This window comes from Sabethes cyaneus, chromosome 1 (assembly GCF_943734655.1).
Source record: "Sabethes cyaneus chromosome 1, idSabCyanKW18_F2, whole genome shotgun sequence".
Classification (NCBI taxonomy): Eukaryota; Metazoa; Arthropoda; class Insecta; order Diptera; family Culicidae; genus Sabethes; species Sabethes cyaneus.
In genome coordinates this window covers 104314205-104331372 of record NC_071353.1, presented here as the reverse complement: position 1 = coordinate 104331372, position 17168 = coordinate 104314205, and the positions used below count along the sequence as shown (strand labels likewise).

The window sequence follows — 17168 nt, the reverse complement described above, 5'->3', positions numbered from 1 at the left end:
GCGTGGTTTGTATTTCAGCTGATCCTGAGCTGAGCGGATCCAGCTGAGCACCGTTTAGGAATAGGATCAAAGAAACTGCTGAGTGATGAGACGAGAATGATACCCTTTAACTGTGCGTAACAATTGTGATCCCAGAACTGCTGCCATCAGTTCGAGCCGGGAAAACGACCGCCGCTTCAACGGCGCTATCCTTGAGCGTCACTAAGGAGTACATTCCCTCCCTGCGTACTACTGCTCTGAAGTAGGCCGCACATCCGTAAGCGTGCTCGCTTGCATCTATGAAAATGTTCAACTGCAGAGACTCGGATTCGCTGGAAAGAGCACCGCCGATGTAACAGCGAGGAATACGGATTGCTACCTCCTGCGCCAGAAGATCTACCAATCGCTTCCACTTCTGCAACGAATCGTCGTCATTGTTTTCGTCTCAATTCCATCTCGTTCGCCATAGATCTTTGATAAGCGTTTTCTCGTGGAAGATAAACGGACCAAACAGGTCAAGTGGACCAAAACAAACCATCACACAACTTAAAACCAACCGCTTTGATGGTCGTTGAAACCCGTCACGTGGTCACTTCTCTAGAACTCAGATTAACCTCTCTATATCGAGAGTAAATACCGAATTCGAGAAAAGAGCATTTTCATACTACTGTAAAGTGCAATACAATGCTTTTCCAGCCACCATGAAAGACGAGAGAAACTTCAAAAAGTTTAAAGACTCTGTGTTACAGTTAATGCGACTCAAATTTCCGCAATTCTTACGGTAAATGCATTCAATTTTTCAATGCTAAACGTACGAGACCTCCTTCAAGTTCAAAGAGATCTAAATCTCAGGGGGTCCAGCCAAGCCAAGTTAGCTAGAATACCTATTAGAGCTTAGTGTAAGAAGTAGAAGTGTAAAGCTATTCAATGAACTTGTAATAAATTGTAATTAAATAAAATTATAAACAGTTGCAACCACTACCAGGAGGATCAAAATACGTAGAGCCTCCTGGAGTGGGGGTTAGTGGCGGGCACAAAAAAAATCTCCCCCAAAAGCAACACGACGTTCACGGAAGAGGCTGATTACTGCAGTCAATGCACAGTGGTTCAAACAGCGAAATACGTGATCGTGTGATATTGCGCCGAAACGTGAAGTTTTTCGCATGTAGTGTCTTTAGGAACCTTTCTTGGTATAACAGGCCGCTTCTTGTGAGAGAAATCTTTGGGTGATTAATTCCCTTAAAAGTGAGATACGAAATTTATTTTCCCGTATATACGAGATACAGGTGTGGTACTTTCGGCAAAGTTGTAGTAGATATTAATACAAACAACTTTGTCAAAGACACCATACTTGTATCTCTTATTGGAAATTATCTATTAAGCGTTATCCGCGGACAAACCCTTTAAAACAGTTTTTAAACCCTAACTTATTCTGGTCAATTTTTACGTGTTCATAGTGTTTTAGAAAGTTGTTTATCTTGCTAAAATCAACGTTTCTGTAGAACATTATTATATGTTATTTTCCAAAGTTTCGGAGATTTTGAGCTATTTTGGTGAAAAATAGTACATCTTTGAGCTTAAATGTTTCCCAAGGTGGCAAGTGGTGGCAGATCAAACAACTCCTACTTTAAAGTACAACAAAATACCTGTAAAAGCAAGTGTCAATTGACTGTATCTGTTTGTATCCTCAAAAGTTATAGTTGTTTTAAAAATTCATCTTAGTCATGTTTACAGAACAATTAAACTGTACTTCGGATGCAATAATCGCCATTTTGTTTACGTTGACAATCGCTTTATAACAAGTTGAGTTACCAACAATTTTTCGCCTATTTTCGAGTCGAAAATGAATGTAGACTTAAAATTATTTGACACAATTAATAAGAGAAAAGCTTCCAAATAACTTACTTATGCCTATTTTGTCCAATTCCTTCGATTGATGTCTTTTCAAAAGGACACACTCTGGCTGGTAACGAATGGCCGAAACATTAATGGTCGAATCACGAATGGCCGAAATCCAAATGGCCGACTTTCAACAACAGTCACAAAAGGCCGAGTCGTGAAAGACCGAATTTTCTCGGAATGACTAAGTAAGCAGTACATCATATATAGTGGATTATGTTAAATAAGGGTGTAGGTGAGATGACTCATCATCGATTGCTGTTTTGGAAAAACGCTGAAGGAGAGAGCAATTCAAAATTGAACAAAATAGACTTAAGTTAGTTATTTGAAAGCTTTTCTCTTATTAATTGCGTCAATTTTGGATCTACATTCATTTTCGAATTGGAAATAGGCGAAAAATTGTTGGTAACTCAACTTGTTAGAAAGCGATTGTCAACGTAAACAAAATGGCGTTTATTGCATCCGAAGTACAGTTTAATTGTTCTGTAAACGTGACTGAGATGGATTTTTAAAACAACTATAACTTTTGAGGATACAAACAGATACAGTCAATTGACACTTGCTTTTACAGGTTTTTTGTTGTACTTTTAGGTAGGAGTTGTTTGATCTGCCACCATTTGCCACCTTGGAAAATATTTAAGCTCAAAGATGTACTATTTTTCACCAAAAAAGCTCAAAATCTCCGAAACTTTAGAAAATACCATAAAATAATGTTCTACAGAAACGTTGATTTTAGTATGATAAACAACTTTCTAGAACACTATGAACACGTAAAAATTGACCAGAATAAGTTGAGGATTAAAAACTGTTTTAAAGGGTTTGTTCACGAATAACGCTTAATAGATAATTTCCAAGAAGAGATACAAGTATGGTGTCTTTGACAAAGTTGTTTGTATTAATATCTACTACAACTTTGCCGAAAGTACCACACATGTATCTCGAATATACGAGAAAATAAATTTCGTATCTCACTTTTAAGGGAATTAATCACATAAAGATTTCACTCACAAGAAGGGGCCTGTTATACCAAGAAATGTTCCTAAAGACACTATATGCGAAAAACTTCACGTTTCGGCGCAATATCACACGATCACGTATTTCGGATTTTGAACCACTGTGCAATGGCGTAACTTGCAAGTGGCTGTCTCCGCTGTTGTTGCGACGTCCCACACGAGACGAACTTGTCCAGTTCACAGGTGGATACTATCGTTTTCGCGGAATGGTTTGCACCAACTCCTTCGATGTTACTACGTAGGTGTATCCCTTTAGCAGGTACTCATCTATCAATCGTCGACAACTTTTCGTATAGTGTCGGATTCTTCTCTAGCCGCTGCTCTAGCTACCTCTGCCGTCTACGATCCATCGGAAAACTGTCCGGTAATGCTCGATTGTCGGTTTTTCATAGCCCTCCGGTTTCAAAATGGTCACCGATACGCACAGTTGTGCTTCTCAGAATTTCTCGAGGTCTCATCTCATCCTTCATTTCTTGTATCGTTACCGTTAATTCCCCTAATGCTTAGTGATCTTTTAGGAGCTCATAGAAATCCTTGTTGCTGACTTTGCGGTGATGACTAATGATGTTCGTACCACTTTTCCGTCCAACGCTAGGACCGTAAATCGACCGACCCAATTGCGAACGCACCGCTGTCGGTTCTCCTAAGTCCTGGACTTTGGCATCGATTGGCGCGATGTTGTGAAGATTACTTAAACCAATAGAAAAACCAGGATGATTGGCTGAGTACGAGACGAGGAAGTGTCCAAATTCGAAGCCAAATTCGACTTCGGAAATTAAAACGTTTAGGGTTTGACTACATGGCCTCGTCCGCTGGCTTCAGACTGATCTAACAAATCGTCAACTGTCAGTTAAATTCGGTTCTACTGAGTTGTATTGCAAAAGCATTAATCTAAAGTTCCACAGGAAAGCAACGTAGGACGTTTACTCTTCATTATGTTTTTAATTTAACGTTTTGTTATCTCACCGGCCATAGCTTGCACACTGATTATCGAAGGATATTTTTCTCTATGCAATCTCTTGAGCACTGTAAGGAGTGTAAAATGGTGACGCTTAAACAACCTGACCACCAGTACTTCCAATTACAGCAGTCATTACATTCACACAAAGCAAAACAGCTGTTGAGTATAATTATAAAATCGACTAGTCTTGTCTTGAACAGGTTAGAGTTGTAAAGGCGCGAGGAGTAGAACTGGATACTAGAATGAAACCGTCAACAACCATTACTTGAACGATATTTCAAAAGCGTATCTAATTTATCATGCGCATGACTAGAAGTTTCCCATATGGCCCATGAGTCAATGCGCTTTTCTCTTTTCGCTAGTACGCTCCACTCCTAAGACGGGTTCTGTGGTGTGGTGTTCGTTCACAAACATTCAATCAATATGAATCGAAGTCGTTTTCTTATCAGCCGACAGCCGGGGTGGTTCTTGCCAGATCAAGAATTCCCCTCTATTGTACTCGATTCTGGATTGCTCGTCGCCAATTCGTTGCGCATCTCGACACACGCAAGTCGGCTTCAACCTGGTCGACCCATCTAGCACGTTGGCCTCTCTATTCCTGGTGCCGGTGGGGGTCTTGAAAAGAACGGATTTCATTGCACAGTCGTCCTACATTCTTGCGACGTGGCCGGCCCACCGTAGTCTTCCAATTTTCGCCAGGTATACGATGGGAATCTCTCCAAGTAGTGCCTGTAGTTAGTGATTCATAGGCATACGCCACTCTTCGCTTTCCGTTTGTACTCCGCCAAAAATAGTCCGCAACACCTTTCATTCAAATACGGCTAGTGCACGTATGTCTTCCGTAAGCAAAGTCACTGTCTCATGTCCGTAGAAGACTACCAGTATGATTGGCGTTTTATACATCGTCTGCTTTATGCGGCGGCGTATGCTTCTTGATCGAAGCGTCTTGTGGAGGGAAAAGTAGGCTCGATTTCCAACTTGAATGCGTCGTTGGATCTCCTTACTTGTATCATTGTCGGCGGTAACCAGAGATCCCAAATATACGAACTCATCAACTCGTTTCGATGCCCGCTCGCCGGATCACACCATCAATAGCGATATCGAATAACATACAGGACAGTTCATCCCCTTGCCGCAACCCTCTGCGCGATTCGAAAGGACTCTAGAGCATCCCCGAAACGCGCTCGTAGCACAATACTCGCTCCAGAGTAGCTTTGATCAGCCGCGTCAGTTTGTCCGGAAAAGAGCACTCGTGCATTATCTGTCATAGCTGTTTGCGTTCAACTGTATCGTATGCTGCTCTGAAATCTACGAAAATATGATGCGTGGGCACGTTGTACTCTCGACATTTCTGGAGGATCTGTCGAAGAGTAAAAATTTGATCCATGGTAGCACGGGCCCCCATAAAGCCCGCCTGATACTGCGCTATGAATTGTCTTGCTATTGGGGATAGCCGACGCAGCAAAATCAGGGAGTATACCTTACCAACGTGATACCGCGGTAATTACAGCAATCCAGCCGGTCGCCCTTTTGTAGATGGGACAGACTACATTTTCCATCCACTCTAACGTTAGTTACTCCTCCTACCAAATCCTAGAAATTATCCAATGAAGTGCAGTTGCTAGTGGTTCTTAGCCATTTTTGTAGAGCTCTGCCGGTAGGTGGTCTTTTCCAGCTTTATTGTTCGTCAGCTGACGAATTTCTCGCCGGATCTCTTCGAGATCGGAGCCGGACCCCTGTTGTCGTTTGTAGGTACTCCGAGGTTAACTTCCGTTGCGTCTCCTTCTGCTAAATTTCCGTTGAGGTGCTTATCGAAATACTGCTTCCACTTGTCGACCACCTCGCGCTCGTTTGTGATTAGATCCCCTCTCTCGTCCCTACACCAGTTAGGTTTAGCTGTGTAGCTCTTACGAGTTTGGTTCACTTTCTCGTAAAACTTCTTCTTCTTCAGCAGCATAGAGCCGGGGTGGCTCGTGCTGTTTCAAGCACTCGTCTCCATTCAACTCGGTCTTGGGCCACTCGTCGCCAATTTTCTAGTCGTCTCAGAAGTCGCAAATCGCTTTCGACCTGGTCGAGCTATCGTGCACGTTGGGCCCCCCTGTTCCTGGTGCTGGTGGGGTTGTTGAAGAGGACTATTTTCGTCATACTGTAGTCCGACATCCTTACGACGTGTCCGGCCCACCGTAGCATGCTAACTTTCGCTAGATGTACGATGGGAGTCTCCCCAAGCAGTGTCTGTAGCTTGTGATTCATACGCCTCCGCCACTCTCCGCTTTCAGTTTGTACTCCGCCAAACATCGGCCGCAGCACTTTCCGCTCGTACACGGCAAGGGTGCGTATGTCCTCCGTGAGCAGCGTCACGGCTTCAAGTCCATAAAGAACTATTGGTCTAATAAGAGTTTTATACATTGTTAGCTTCGTGCGGCGGCAAAGTAGGCCCGATTTCCCGCTTGGATATGCCGCTGGATCTCCTTACTAGTGTTGTTGTCCGCGATCACCATCGATCCCAAATACACGAACTCCACTACTACTTCTAGTTCGTCGCCGTCAACGAGTACCGTCCGAGGCGACGTTTGTTTCCTTTGAGCTTCTTCCTTTCATGTATTTGGTCTTTGAAGCATTTATTTTTAGTCCAATTCTCCTGGACTCCGCTTTCAGCCTGGCGTAGATTGCCTCCGCCGTCGCAAAGTTCCTGGCTATTATGTCGAAGTCATCTGCAAAGCCTAGAAGTTGGCTACCCTTGGTAAAAATCGTGCCTCTCGTTTCGATGCCCGCTCGTTGGATCACCCCCTCAAGAGCGATGTTGAACAGCATGCAGGATAAACCGTCACCTTATCTAAGCCCTTGCCGCGTTTCGAAGGGACTCGAGAGTGTCCCAGAGATGCGTACGAAACACATCACTCGATCCAATGTAGTTTCGTGCGTTATCTGCCATAGCTTGTCTCGATCGACTGCATCGTATGCTGCTTTGAAATCAATAAAGATGTGATGCGTGGGCACGTTGTACTCCCGACATTTCTACAAGATCTGTCGGCTGGTAAAAATTTGGTCCGTAGTTGCGCGAGTCCCCATGAAACCCGCCTGATAATTCCCTACGAAACCTTGTGCTATCGGTGACAGCCGGCGTAACAGGATCTGGGAGAGTACCATGTAGGCGGCGTTTACCAGCGTTATACCGTTATAGTTGCAGCAGTCCAGCCGATCACCCTTTTTGTAGATGGGACAAACCACTCCTTCCATCCATTCCTCCGGTAGCTTTTCCTCCTCCCAAATCCTCGAAAGAATCCAGTGTAGAGCCTTTGCTAGCGTTTCTCCGCCGTGTTTATAAAGCTCTGCCGGTAGGCGGTCCTTCCCAGCGGTTTTATTGGTCTTCAGCAGCCCGATTTCTCGTTTGACTTCTTGGAGATCAGGTGCTAGGACATTACTATCTTCCATGGGCACTCCTAGGTTAATTTCCGTTCCGCATCCTGCGATTTCGCCATTGAGGTATTCATTGAAGAACTGCTTCCATGTGTCGACCACCTCGCGCTCGTTTGTAATTAGATTCCCTCCCTCGTCTCTACACATGTCAGGTTTTGGTGTGTAGCCCTTCCGAGTTTGGTTCACCTTCTCATAAAACTTGCGCGTGTCATTAGCACGGAATAGTTGCTCTAATTCTTCACGATCTTTGTCCTCCTTTTGGCGCTTTTTCCTCCTCAGGATCGTGGTCAACTGGTTCCTAGCTCGTCGGTATTTGGCCAGGTTCTCTCTAGTGGCAATACTTAAACAAATATTTCCAAGCCGTTTTTTCCCCTCCACCGCTTGTTGGCATTCCCCCTCAAACCAATCGTTTTGTGTACTCCGAGGTTTAATACCTAGTACCGCGGTAGCGGCCTCTCCGATGGCCGAGCGTATTCTGCCCCAACCGTCTTCGAGATTTGAAGTACCTAACTCCTCGGGAGAAGGCAGTGCCTCATTCAGTACTCGCGCGTAGTTCTCGGCAGCTTGTGGGTTATCTAGCTGCCTGATGTTCAGTCGAGGAGGGCGGCTTTGACGTGTCCGGTATACGGTGGACAGCTTTGAGCGCACATGTACTGCTACTAGGTGATGGTCAGAATCAATATCCGCACCCCGACGGGAGCGTACCTTCGTGATGTTAGAGAAAAACCGGCCCTCTATGAGAACGGGGTCAATTTGGTTCATTGTACGTTGGTCAGGTGATCTCCAGGTGGCTTTGTGGATATCCTTGCGCGGGAAAAAGGTGCTTCGGATCGCCAGGCCTCGGGAAGCTGCGAAGTTTATACATCGTTGGCTGTTATCGTTTGTGTCGGTGTGCAGGCTATGGGGGCCTACCACCGGTCTATACATCTCTTTCCTACTGACCTGGGCGTTCATATCTCTGATGACGATCTTGATGCCCCGTGACGAGAAGCTGTCGTACGTTGCCTCCAGCCTCGCGTAGAACGCTTCTTTCTCGTCGTCGGGTTTAGCTTCGTGCGGGCAGTGCACGTTAATGATGCTATAATTGAAGAAACGGCCTTTTATCCTCAATACACACATTCTCTCGTTGATCGCCTTCCAATCTATCACGCGATCCTGCATTCCGCCCAACACTACAAAGCTCGTTCCAAGTTCGTTGGTAGCGCCACCGCTCTGGTAAAACTGGGCCTTTCCGCCACGGATCTTCCATACCTTCTCTCCTTTGCGACAGATTTCCTGCAGAGCTACGATGCCGAGTTTGCGGGGTTCAAGCTGTTCGATTAGTACCCGCTCGCAACCTGCGAAATTTAGCGATCTGCAGTTCCACGTACCGAGTCTCCATTCATCGTCCTTGTTCCGTCGCCTAGGTCGATGCCCAATATTCCGCTCCGAATTTGCTTGAATTTTCTTAGTAATAATTTAATTTAGGTGTGTAGCCGTACTGGGGCAACACTACCGAGTCTCGCGATAGGGCTGCCATCTTATAGTGCCGAGAGTCACTATACCTCCTTCCCGGTTAGTATACGACCGGGGTTGGTTACCGATCTCCGCTAAGGTTGCTCGTATTCCGGCTGGTATCACGAGGAGGTCGGGATCGGAGTTGCTGGATAAGAGGCTAACGACCACTATGGGGTCTATATTCCGCATTATCCAGCCGTTTACCAACCAAAAACTCGTAAAACTTGCGCTTGTCATTAGCACGGAATAGTTGTTCCAGCTCCTCACGATCTCTGTCATCCTTCTGACGGTTTTTCCTCCTCAGGATCAAATTTTCTTAGATTCCGAGGATTACTTCGGCCCGCTTACCAACGTTCACATTATGGACAACATGCACCAATTCAGACACTGTGCTGTTTATTCAATGACGTACCCCTATAAACAATTGAACCTTTCGTTATCGAAGAATATATTTAAGAATAGGAATAGGACTAATGTAATTTGAGGTGAAATTTAAGGTAATGTATTTTTATGCCGATTTGACAATGGGATAAAATTCTAATTCTGCGCTCCACATATTTCAATTGAAAATTGACAGATTCTCAAATAATTAACTATAGTTTATATACCTGCATATTTTGCTAGACGCGTTAATTAAGATAAAAATTTGCAAGGAATTGACTGAAAGTTTTGACTGAAATACGGGGTGCTCAGAATTAGGCACGCTGACAGTAAATAAAATCAAGCAGGCGCACTATTGTTCTACAATATAAAAGTCGGTACCTAAATGGAAACGTATTATTCCATTAAACTGCAAGGTTGCAGTTAAAGTTTGTGTGTTCACGGCACGTTTACTGGCCATTCAGTTTTGTAGCCAACCTTTTGGATAGGTCAAGGCAATTTACAGTTACGAAAGTCAATCAGACCAACATAGTCAATCGATGAATGTTTTCAAGTGCTTATCTTGCTTTAACACGAATTTTTTTTGTTTTCTATATTTTCAGGTGAACCCTTAACAGTAGGAATGGACCTAACCATAGCTAGTTTTGATGCAATTTCTGAAGTTAATATGGTAAGATTCACCACGATTGAGTTTATGCTCGTCGCGTATGTCAAATCTTTTACTGTACCAACTCTTCCACCTACAGCCACTAGTACAATGAAGTATTTATTTTCCCCCTTTAGGACTACACGATAACAATGTACCTAAATCAGTACTGGAAAGACGAGCGATTAGCGTTCAATGCGTACTCAATTTGGGGTGGCGCGGGAGGAACAGGTGGTGGCAATCAGTACGATCAGAACGGCGACATCATGATTGAGGACGACGGAGCAAATGACGTCATTACGCTATCCGGGGATTTCGCGGAGAAAATCTGGGTACCGGATACGTTTTTCGCCAACGATAAGAACAGCTTCCTGCATGACGTCACCGAGCGGAACAAGCTGGTACGGTTGGCCGGAGACGGTGCAGTCACCTACGGTATGCGGTTCACCACGACGTTGGCTTGCATGATGGACCTGCACTACTACCCGCTGGATTCGCAGAACTGCACCGTGGAAATCGAGAGTTGTGAGTATAGGGAAAACCGCAAGCGCTGGCTGTGAGGATGTGAGGTGGATGAGGATGTGAGGTGCTTTTGCAATTGACAGTTGACTGGAGGAATAGTACTTTTATTGGTTTGCAGTTCAATGCATGTGTTTTGGCGGGAGCCAAATGGTATTCCCACAACAAATAAAAATTTGAATCGAAGTCTGCCGGCTGCCGCATTAGAAGGCAAACTTCATGTGTGGTAAGCAGTAAGATTTTGGTGAACACTTTAAACATTTATTTAATGAAATTATTGCGGAGTTTCCACCTAGCGTCCCACGCGAAAATTATTAGCGTGGTTATTTTCTGCGTTTACACACTTAAACAGTTCGATAAATTTTACCGAAATCTAAACAGCTGAACATTCGGTAAAAATTTCGGTCGTGCATATCGACGTTTACGGATCTTCAGTAACGTTTGGTAACATAAAAAATTTTACCGAACGTTCAGCTGTTTAGATTTCGGTAAAATTTTACCGAATTCGGCGCTTTTTTTTAAGTGTGTACCACAAATGTTTGCAATTTAGCAATTTGAACCATCAGTTTTTCGTTATTGCCTCCCCACTGCACCTCTCTTTGCTTGACAAACATATTTTTAATGTATTTAGTAAGTACAGGATAATTATTATTAAAAAACGAATTTGCGTAGGACTCGTAAAATTGCTGCCAGGTGAAATATTGAAATAATAACGGGTGACAACTAAAATTTTGGTTTTTTTTTTTTTTAGGACTCTATATTCAACAACAAACGAGTTCAGAGAGAAATGAGAGTATGTATGTATTAGCTCTCTCTCTTCTCTTTTTGTCAATATTTTTTGTTTTGTTTATGCTTGCCTTGTTTTGCTAAAAATGACGTCGAAACCAGAAGCATTTCGGGAGCGCGTTGTACACTCTACGAATTGCCATAGAAATCTCGGCAAAAAGTATACGGTACAACATTTAAAAAGCGCATATGTATTTGCTTATTTATAAAGCAAGGTAGTGGAAGACCAGCCAAAATTATGAACACAGAAGGACATCGTTCTCTTTCTCGTTTCTTTAACAATAAGCCCTCTAGTTTGGCGATCAATTAAGATGTGCCAGACGAATGTTTGAAGAAAATTTTGATCCCGTTTCTGCAAAACATCATGCAGATGGACAATACGTGTTTTGGATAGAGCATCATCACATTACGCCAAAAAAACACAATCGTTCCTGAATACCCATTCGATCCCATTTGTACCCAAAAACCACGACCCGACAAATTTGTCTCAGTGCGTCCAATCGAAGATTTCGTCGGGATTTTGAGTTCCTTGGAGTACAAAAATAACTGAAGAGTCACGAATTGCAAACAGTTGATTGGTAGAATCAAGAGATGCATTCGCAAAGTTGACATGATGGCCGTACAACGCTCCTGTTCGGACATCAAACGGAAGCTGCGCCGAAAAGCCGATTACGGACCGTTTTCAAATATACACTAATTTTTTTTCAACAGTGGATAATGTATCTTTAATTTCGGTAAATCAGATCTTCTTCATGTATCTTTGTCTTATTTTGATAGCTTGAGAAAAAAATTCCAAAATTTTAGTTGTCACCCGTTACATTTCTAATTCAGCGGCTAAATATCTATTTCTGTTCATTTAGTTTTTTCTTAAACCAAGCTGTGAACATTCCGAAATGTTATTTTATTTATTCAGAATAGCAAAATCTTGCTTTACCTAACAATATTTAAAAAAGAAAAGAAAATTTATGATTTGTTTCTAATCATTGTACAACCAGGCGCACCCATAATGCATATTTGTCATGGAGACGCATTATTATTCACCCGGCGATGAAGAAAAAATATTTCTTCTGTTCAAAGTTGTATGTTTACTTTTGCGGGAATTTGAATTTAATTTTGATTGAAGCAAAACGTTTCAGTCGAAGAAGGTACTATAAATTTGACAACGATTTTGTAAGTGCTTCACACCATTCTTTCACTCTAATTCACAATTTTTTTTGTTACCGTTCTTTCTCCAATTTTCCAGATGGTTACACCGTATCGGACGTGGTAATGTATTGGCGCTCGACTCCGATTCGCGGTGTAGAGGAAGCAGAACTGCCACAGTTCACCATAATAGGCTACGAAACTAACGATAGGAAAGTGAGTATAATTGTTGTACTCTTTTGTTTTTCAGTTTTAGGCATTGTCCAAAAGCTGATTGTTTCATTGATTTGACTTTTAATTACAGGAAAAATTAGCCACCGGAGTGTACCAGCGGTTATCACTGTCGTTCAAGCTACAGCGAAATATCGGGTACTTTGTATTCCAAACCTACCTGCCCAGCATTCTGATTGTGATGCTATCGTGGGTCTCGTTCTGGATTAATCACGAAGCGACATCAGCAAGGGTGGCGCTCGGCATCACGACAGTGCTTACGATGACTACCATTAGTACCGGAGTGCGTAGTTCATTGCCCCGGATCAGCTACGTGAAGGCCATTGACATCTATCTGGTGATGTGCTTCGTGTTTGTATTCGCTGCCCTGCTGGAGTACGCCGCCGTCAACTACACCTACTGGGGCGCTAGAGCCAAGAAGAAAAGTAAAAAGAACAAAGAGGCAGAGAAGAAAGTTTCACGTGAGTTTCAATGTCTAATATGAGAAACTGGATTAGGACAAAATTTATTAAAAAATTATTTTACGGCAGGAAAACAAGACAACAGTGGCTGTTCTTCAGAGGACATCATCGAGCTGCAAGATGTTCGAATGAGCCCGATCGCTTCCCTACGGAATAGGCATTACTCCAATACCACCTCGACGACGGGTGGCGACGCCGTAGATTTAGCCAAGTTCCCACCTAGCTTTCGAATTGCACGGCCGTACGGTTCTAGTTCCCGGTCAAGTGGGTTGCGCTACCGGGGTAACCGAGGTAAGGAAACCCACCATACTCAATATGTATGAAACTAAAAATCTATTCACGCATTAGGTCACAATCGTCCTAAAATGCTGCACGCAATAAAGCGCGGTGCCTCGGTCATCAAGGCGTCCATCCCGAAAATCAAGGACGTTAACGTGATCGATAAGTACTCCCGGGTTATTTTTCCAGTGAGTTTTGCAGCGTTCAACGCGGGCTACTGGATTTTCTACGTACTGGAGTGACCTTCTGTGAACTAACCGGACACGTAAGGTGTCGCCACGTAGCAACTTCAGTCGTAGTAGCGAGGAGAACCATAATGGAGTCAGTGCAGTGTGTAGTACGTACGAGCGTGTTGTGTGCGACCACCACGGAAGCCACTAGGATAGAACTTAACAATAGAGTCCGTCGTAGGCTGTCCCTACACCTGATGAGTTCTCGCGAGTCTCCTACAGCAGTTGGTAGTTATTTGGCATCCGGTTAGTTCGAAATCCGACCGCAATAGTCGAGTATGTACGTTAACAGAAACCGACAAACCATCAAACACTCACTAAGATTACTAGAATCGAGCAAAATTTTAAATAAATTGGTGGGGTAACCCGAAGCGACCTAAATGGTCGCCAGCAACATCCGTCAATATGACTAACAGTTTTATAAGCAGTAGATTTACACGAAGAACAAATTATCTGTAGTATTCTTAAATTGGAACAAATCGCGAGGCTCAAAGTCATTACAGCTCATCTAGTCGTAAGTAGATTGTTATAGGGGTACGAGCAGTTAAATGACATTCAAACGCTGATAGGTACGTAAGACAGACGGTCAAGTGCTGACTTGAATTGCTGGTAATGGAAACAATTTTTATCCAATCGATTGGTCAGTGCCAATGATTTGTAGATTAACAAATCTCTGCATTGGAATGATTTAACTCAGACACAAAGTTCGATGAAACTAAACGGAACTACTAAATTTATTCTAAATTACTTTTATCAATTTCAATTTATAGTAAATTAGCATGTAACTTACAAACCACCGTGGCCCAAAAGGGGAAAAGCTGGAACTTTTTTCCTAGTGTTTTCTGCTTTCATTTTAGCAATTAAAGGAATCTGTATTATGTAGTCTAAGGGGATCTCCGTGAGCAGCGTCACAGCAAGTCCACAAAGAATTGTTGGTCTAATAAGGATTTTGTACATTATCAGCTTTGTACGGCAGCATACCCAGGTAGCATTTTCATATGTATAAAAAAGGTAAAAATCTGCATTACGTACAGATATACATGCTAAATAAATCGTATTTCATGTGCAAAATTGGCATATCCGTACTATTTTGGAGGCGATATACGTGATTACGAATAATTTTGAGCGTTACGACTATATAAGTATTTATATACGATAATATCCGATTAAGCGCGAGTCGCTCCGTACTACTCTTCGATTTTGTGCTGAAAATCGTATGTATGTCAGTCATTATCATTATATACGACAAAAAATCAACTTGATCCCACTTTATCCAGCTTTAGTTACGATTTCGAGTTTGTTAGGAGATATTTACGATAGTTTTCGTACATTGATATACGAGTTGGTGCTAGCTGGGTATACTTCTTGATCCTAGCATTTTGTGAAGGGCAAAGTAGGCCCGATTTCCTGCATGAATGTGCCGCTGGATTTTCTTACTAGTCTGCAGTTATCTGCAGTTATCTGTAGTTATCTGCAGAGCCTAGGAATTGGCTACCCTTGGTGCCTCTCGTTTCGATGCCCGCTCGTCGGATCACCCCCTCAATAGCGATGTTGAACGGCAATTAGGATAAGCCGTCACGTTGTCTTAACCCTAGCCGTGGCGCGGGTCAGAGAGACTCGAGAGTGCCCCCGAGATACGCACGGAACACTCGATCCAATGTAACTCTGACCAGTCGAGTCAGTTTAGCCGGAAAACCTTATTCGTACGTTATCTGCCATAGCTGGTTTTGATCGACTGTATCGTATGCAGTTTTGGAGTCAATTAGGATGTGATGTGTGTTTCTGCAAGATCTGTCGGAGTGTAAAAATTTGGTTCATAGTTGCGCGAGCTGCCATGAAGCCCGCCTGATAATTCCCTACTAAACCTTGCGCTATCGGTGACAGCCGGTGTAACAAGGATTTGGGAGAGTACCTTGTAGGCTGAGTTTACCAGCGTTATACCGTTATAGTTGCTGCAGTCGAGTCGATCACCTTTTTTGGAGGTGGGACAAACCATACATTCCTCCGGTAGCTTCTCCTACTCTTAAATCTTGGAAATAACCCAATATAGAGACGTTTTTCAGAGTTTCTCGGTCATGTTTATAAAGCTCTGCTGATAAGCGGTCGTAAGCAACGGATCTTCAGTAGCCCGATTTCTCGTTTGACTTTCTGGAGATCAGGTGCTGGGATATTACTATCTGCCATGGGTGTTCCTAGGTTGACTTCCGTTCTGCCTCTATCTACAACTTCGCCATCGAGGTGAACTGCTTCTACCTGTCGACCACCTGGCACTTTTTTTGCGATTTGATTCCCTATGTTATCTCTACACAAGTCAGTTTTCGGTGTGTAGCCGTTACGAGTTTGGTTCACCTTATCGTAAAACTTATGCGTGTCATTAGCTCGGAATAGTTGTTCTAACGAATTCATCACAATCTATGTCTTCCTTTTGGCGCTTTTTACTCCTCAGGAACGTGGTCAACTGGGTTCTTGCTCGTCGGTATTAGGCCAAGTTCTCCGTAGTGGTAATGGTCATATAATTTTTCCAAGGTTCACCGCTTGTTGGCATTCTTCATTTCATATACTTCGAGGCTCTTCACCTAGTGTCGTGGTAGTGGCCTTGCTGATGACCGAGCGTATTCTGCCCAAACCGTTTTTGAGATTTGAAGCACTTAACTCCTCGGAAGAAGGCATTGGTACATCCAGTATTCGCGCGTAGTTCTCGACAGATTGCGGATTATTTAGCTGCCTGACGTTCAGTCGAAAAGGACGGCTTTGCCGTGACTGGTATACGGTTGACAGTTTTGAGCGCACATATATTGCTACTAGGTGATGGTCAGATTGTCAGAGTCAATATCCACATGCCGTAAGGAAACATACGTGATGTGATATTTAGGTGTCTTTATGGATATCTTTGCGTGGGAAAAAGGTGCTTCGGATCACCAGGCCTCGGGAAGCTACCAAGTTATACATCGTTGGCCGTTATCGTTCATGTCTGTGCAGGCTATGGAGTCCTATTACCGGTCTATACATTTCTTCCCTACCGACCTGGGTGTTCATATCCCCGATGACGATCTTAATATCTCGTGGCGAGCAGCTGTCGTACATTACCTCCAGTTTCACGTGGAACGCTAGTTTCTCATCGTCAGATTTACCTTCGTGCAGGCAGTGCACTTTGATGATCTCTTTTCTCTTCTTTTCTCTTTTTTTTGTGACAGATTTGACAGAACTACGATTTGCAGAACTACGACGCCGAGTTTACGGGGTTCAAGCTGTTCGTGCAGCAACCGGTAGCCACCTGCAAAAGTTAACGATCTGCAGTTCTAAGTTCCAAGTATCAAGTTTCTATTCGTCATCCTTGTTTCATCGCTCATGTCAATTCCGAATATTCCGATCCTTATTCGCTTGAGTTTTTATAGTAATTGGGCCTACCAGGGTCACCCTACCGAGACTCGTGATGAGGCTGCCATCTTACATATCCAGACAACACAGCGTCTCTATCTCTATCGATATCCGGCCTTCGTTTCCACTGGGGTTGGATACTCGATCTCCACAAAGGTTATTCATAATCCAGCTGATACCACGAGGAGGTATCCAAAACAGGCCAGGTATTAAGATCCAGGCCAGGAGTCGCATACTCATTGTAGTAACGCGGCAAGACAGAAAAAAGCTAGAGCTGCGGGGAAAAAACGCGAGTACTAAGAGTATGTGCTCGCCGGCGCAGAGGAGCGATACGCCAGCACCGAC

General features: G+C 43.5%; 1 protein-coding gene across 1 annotated transcript in view; it reads left to right on the top strand.

The window, feature by feature from the left end:
• Positions 1 to 13457, top strand: part of LOC128746047 (gamma-aminobutyric acid receptor subunit beta-like) — a 32176-nt gene extending 18719 nt beyond the window's left edge. Inside the window, exons 3-8 of the mRNA XM_053843096.1 lie at positions 9753 to 9820; positions 9934 to 10321; positions 12345 to 12460; positions 12549 to 12936; positions 13006 to 13227; positions 13285 to 13457. Of these exons, the coding sequence (XP_053699071.1) occupies positions 9753 to 9820; positions 9934 to 10321; positions 12345 to 12460; positions 12549 to 12936; positions 13006 to 13227; positions 13285 to 13457 (1355 nt within the window). The remainder of the gene's footprint in view (positions 1 to 9752; positions 9821 to 9933; positions 10322 to 12344; positions 12461 to 12548; positions 12937 to 13005; positions 13228 to 13284) is intronic.
• The last annotated feature ends 3711 nt before the right edge of the window (positions 13458 to 17168 follow it).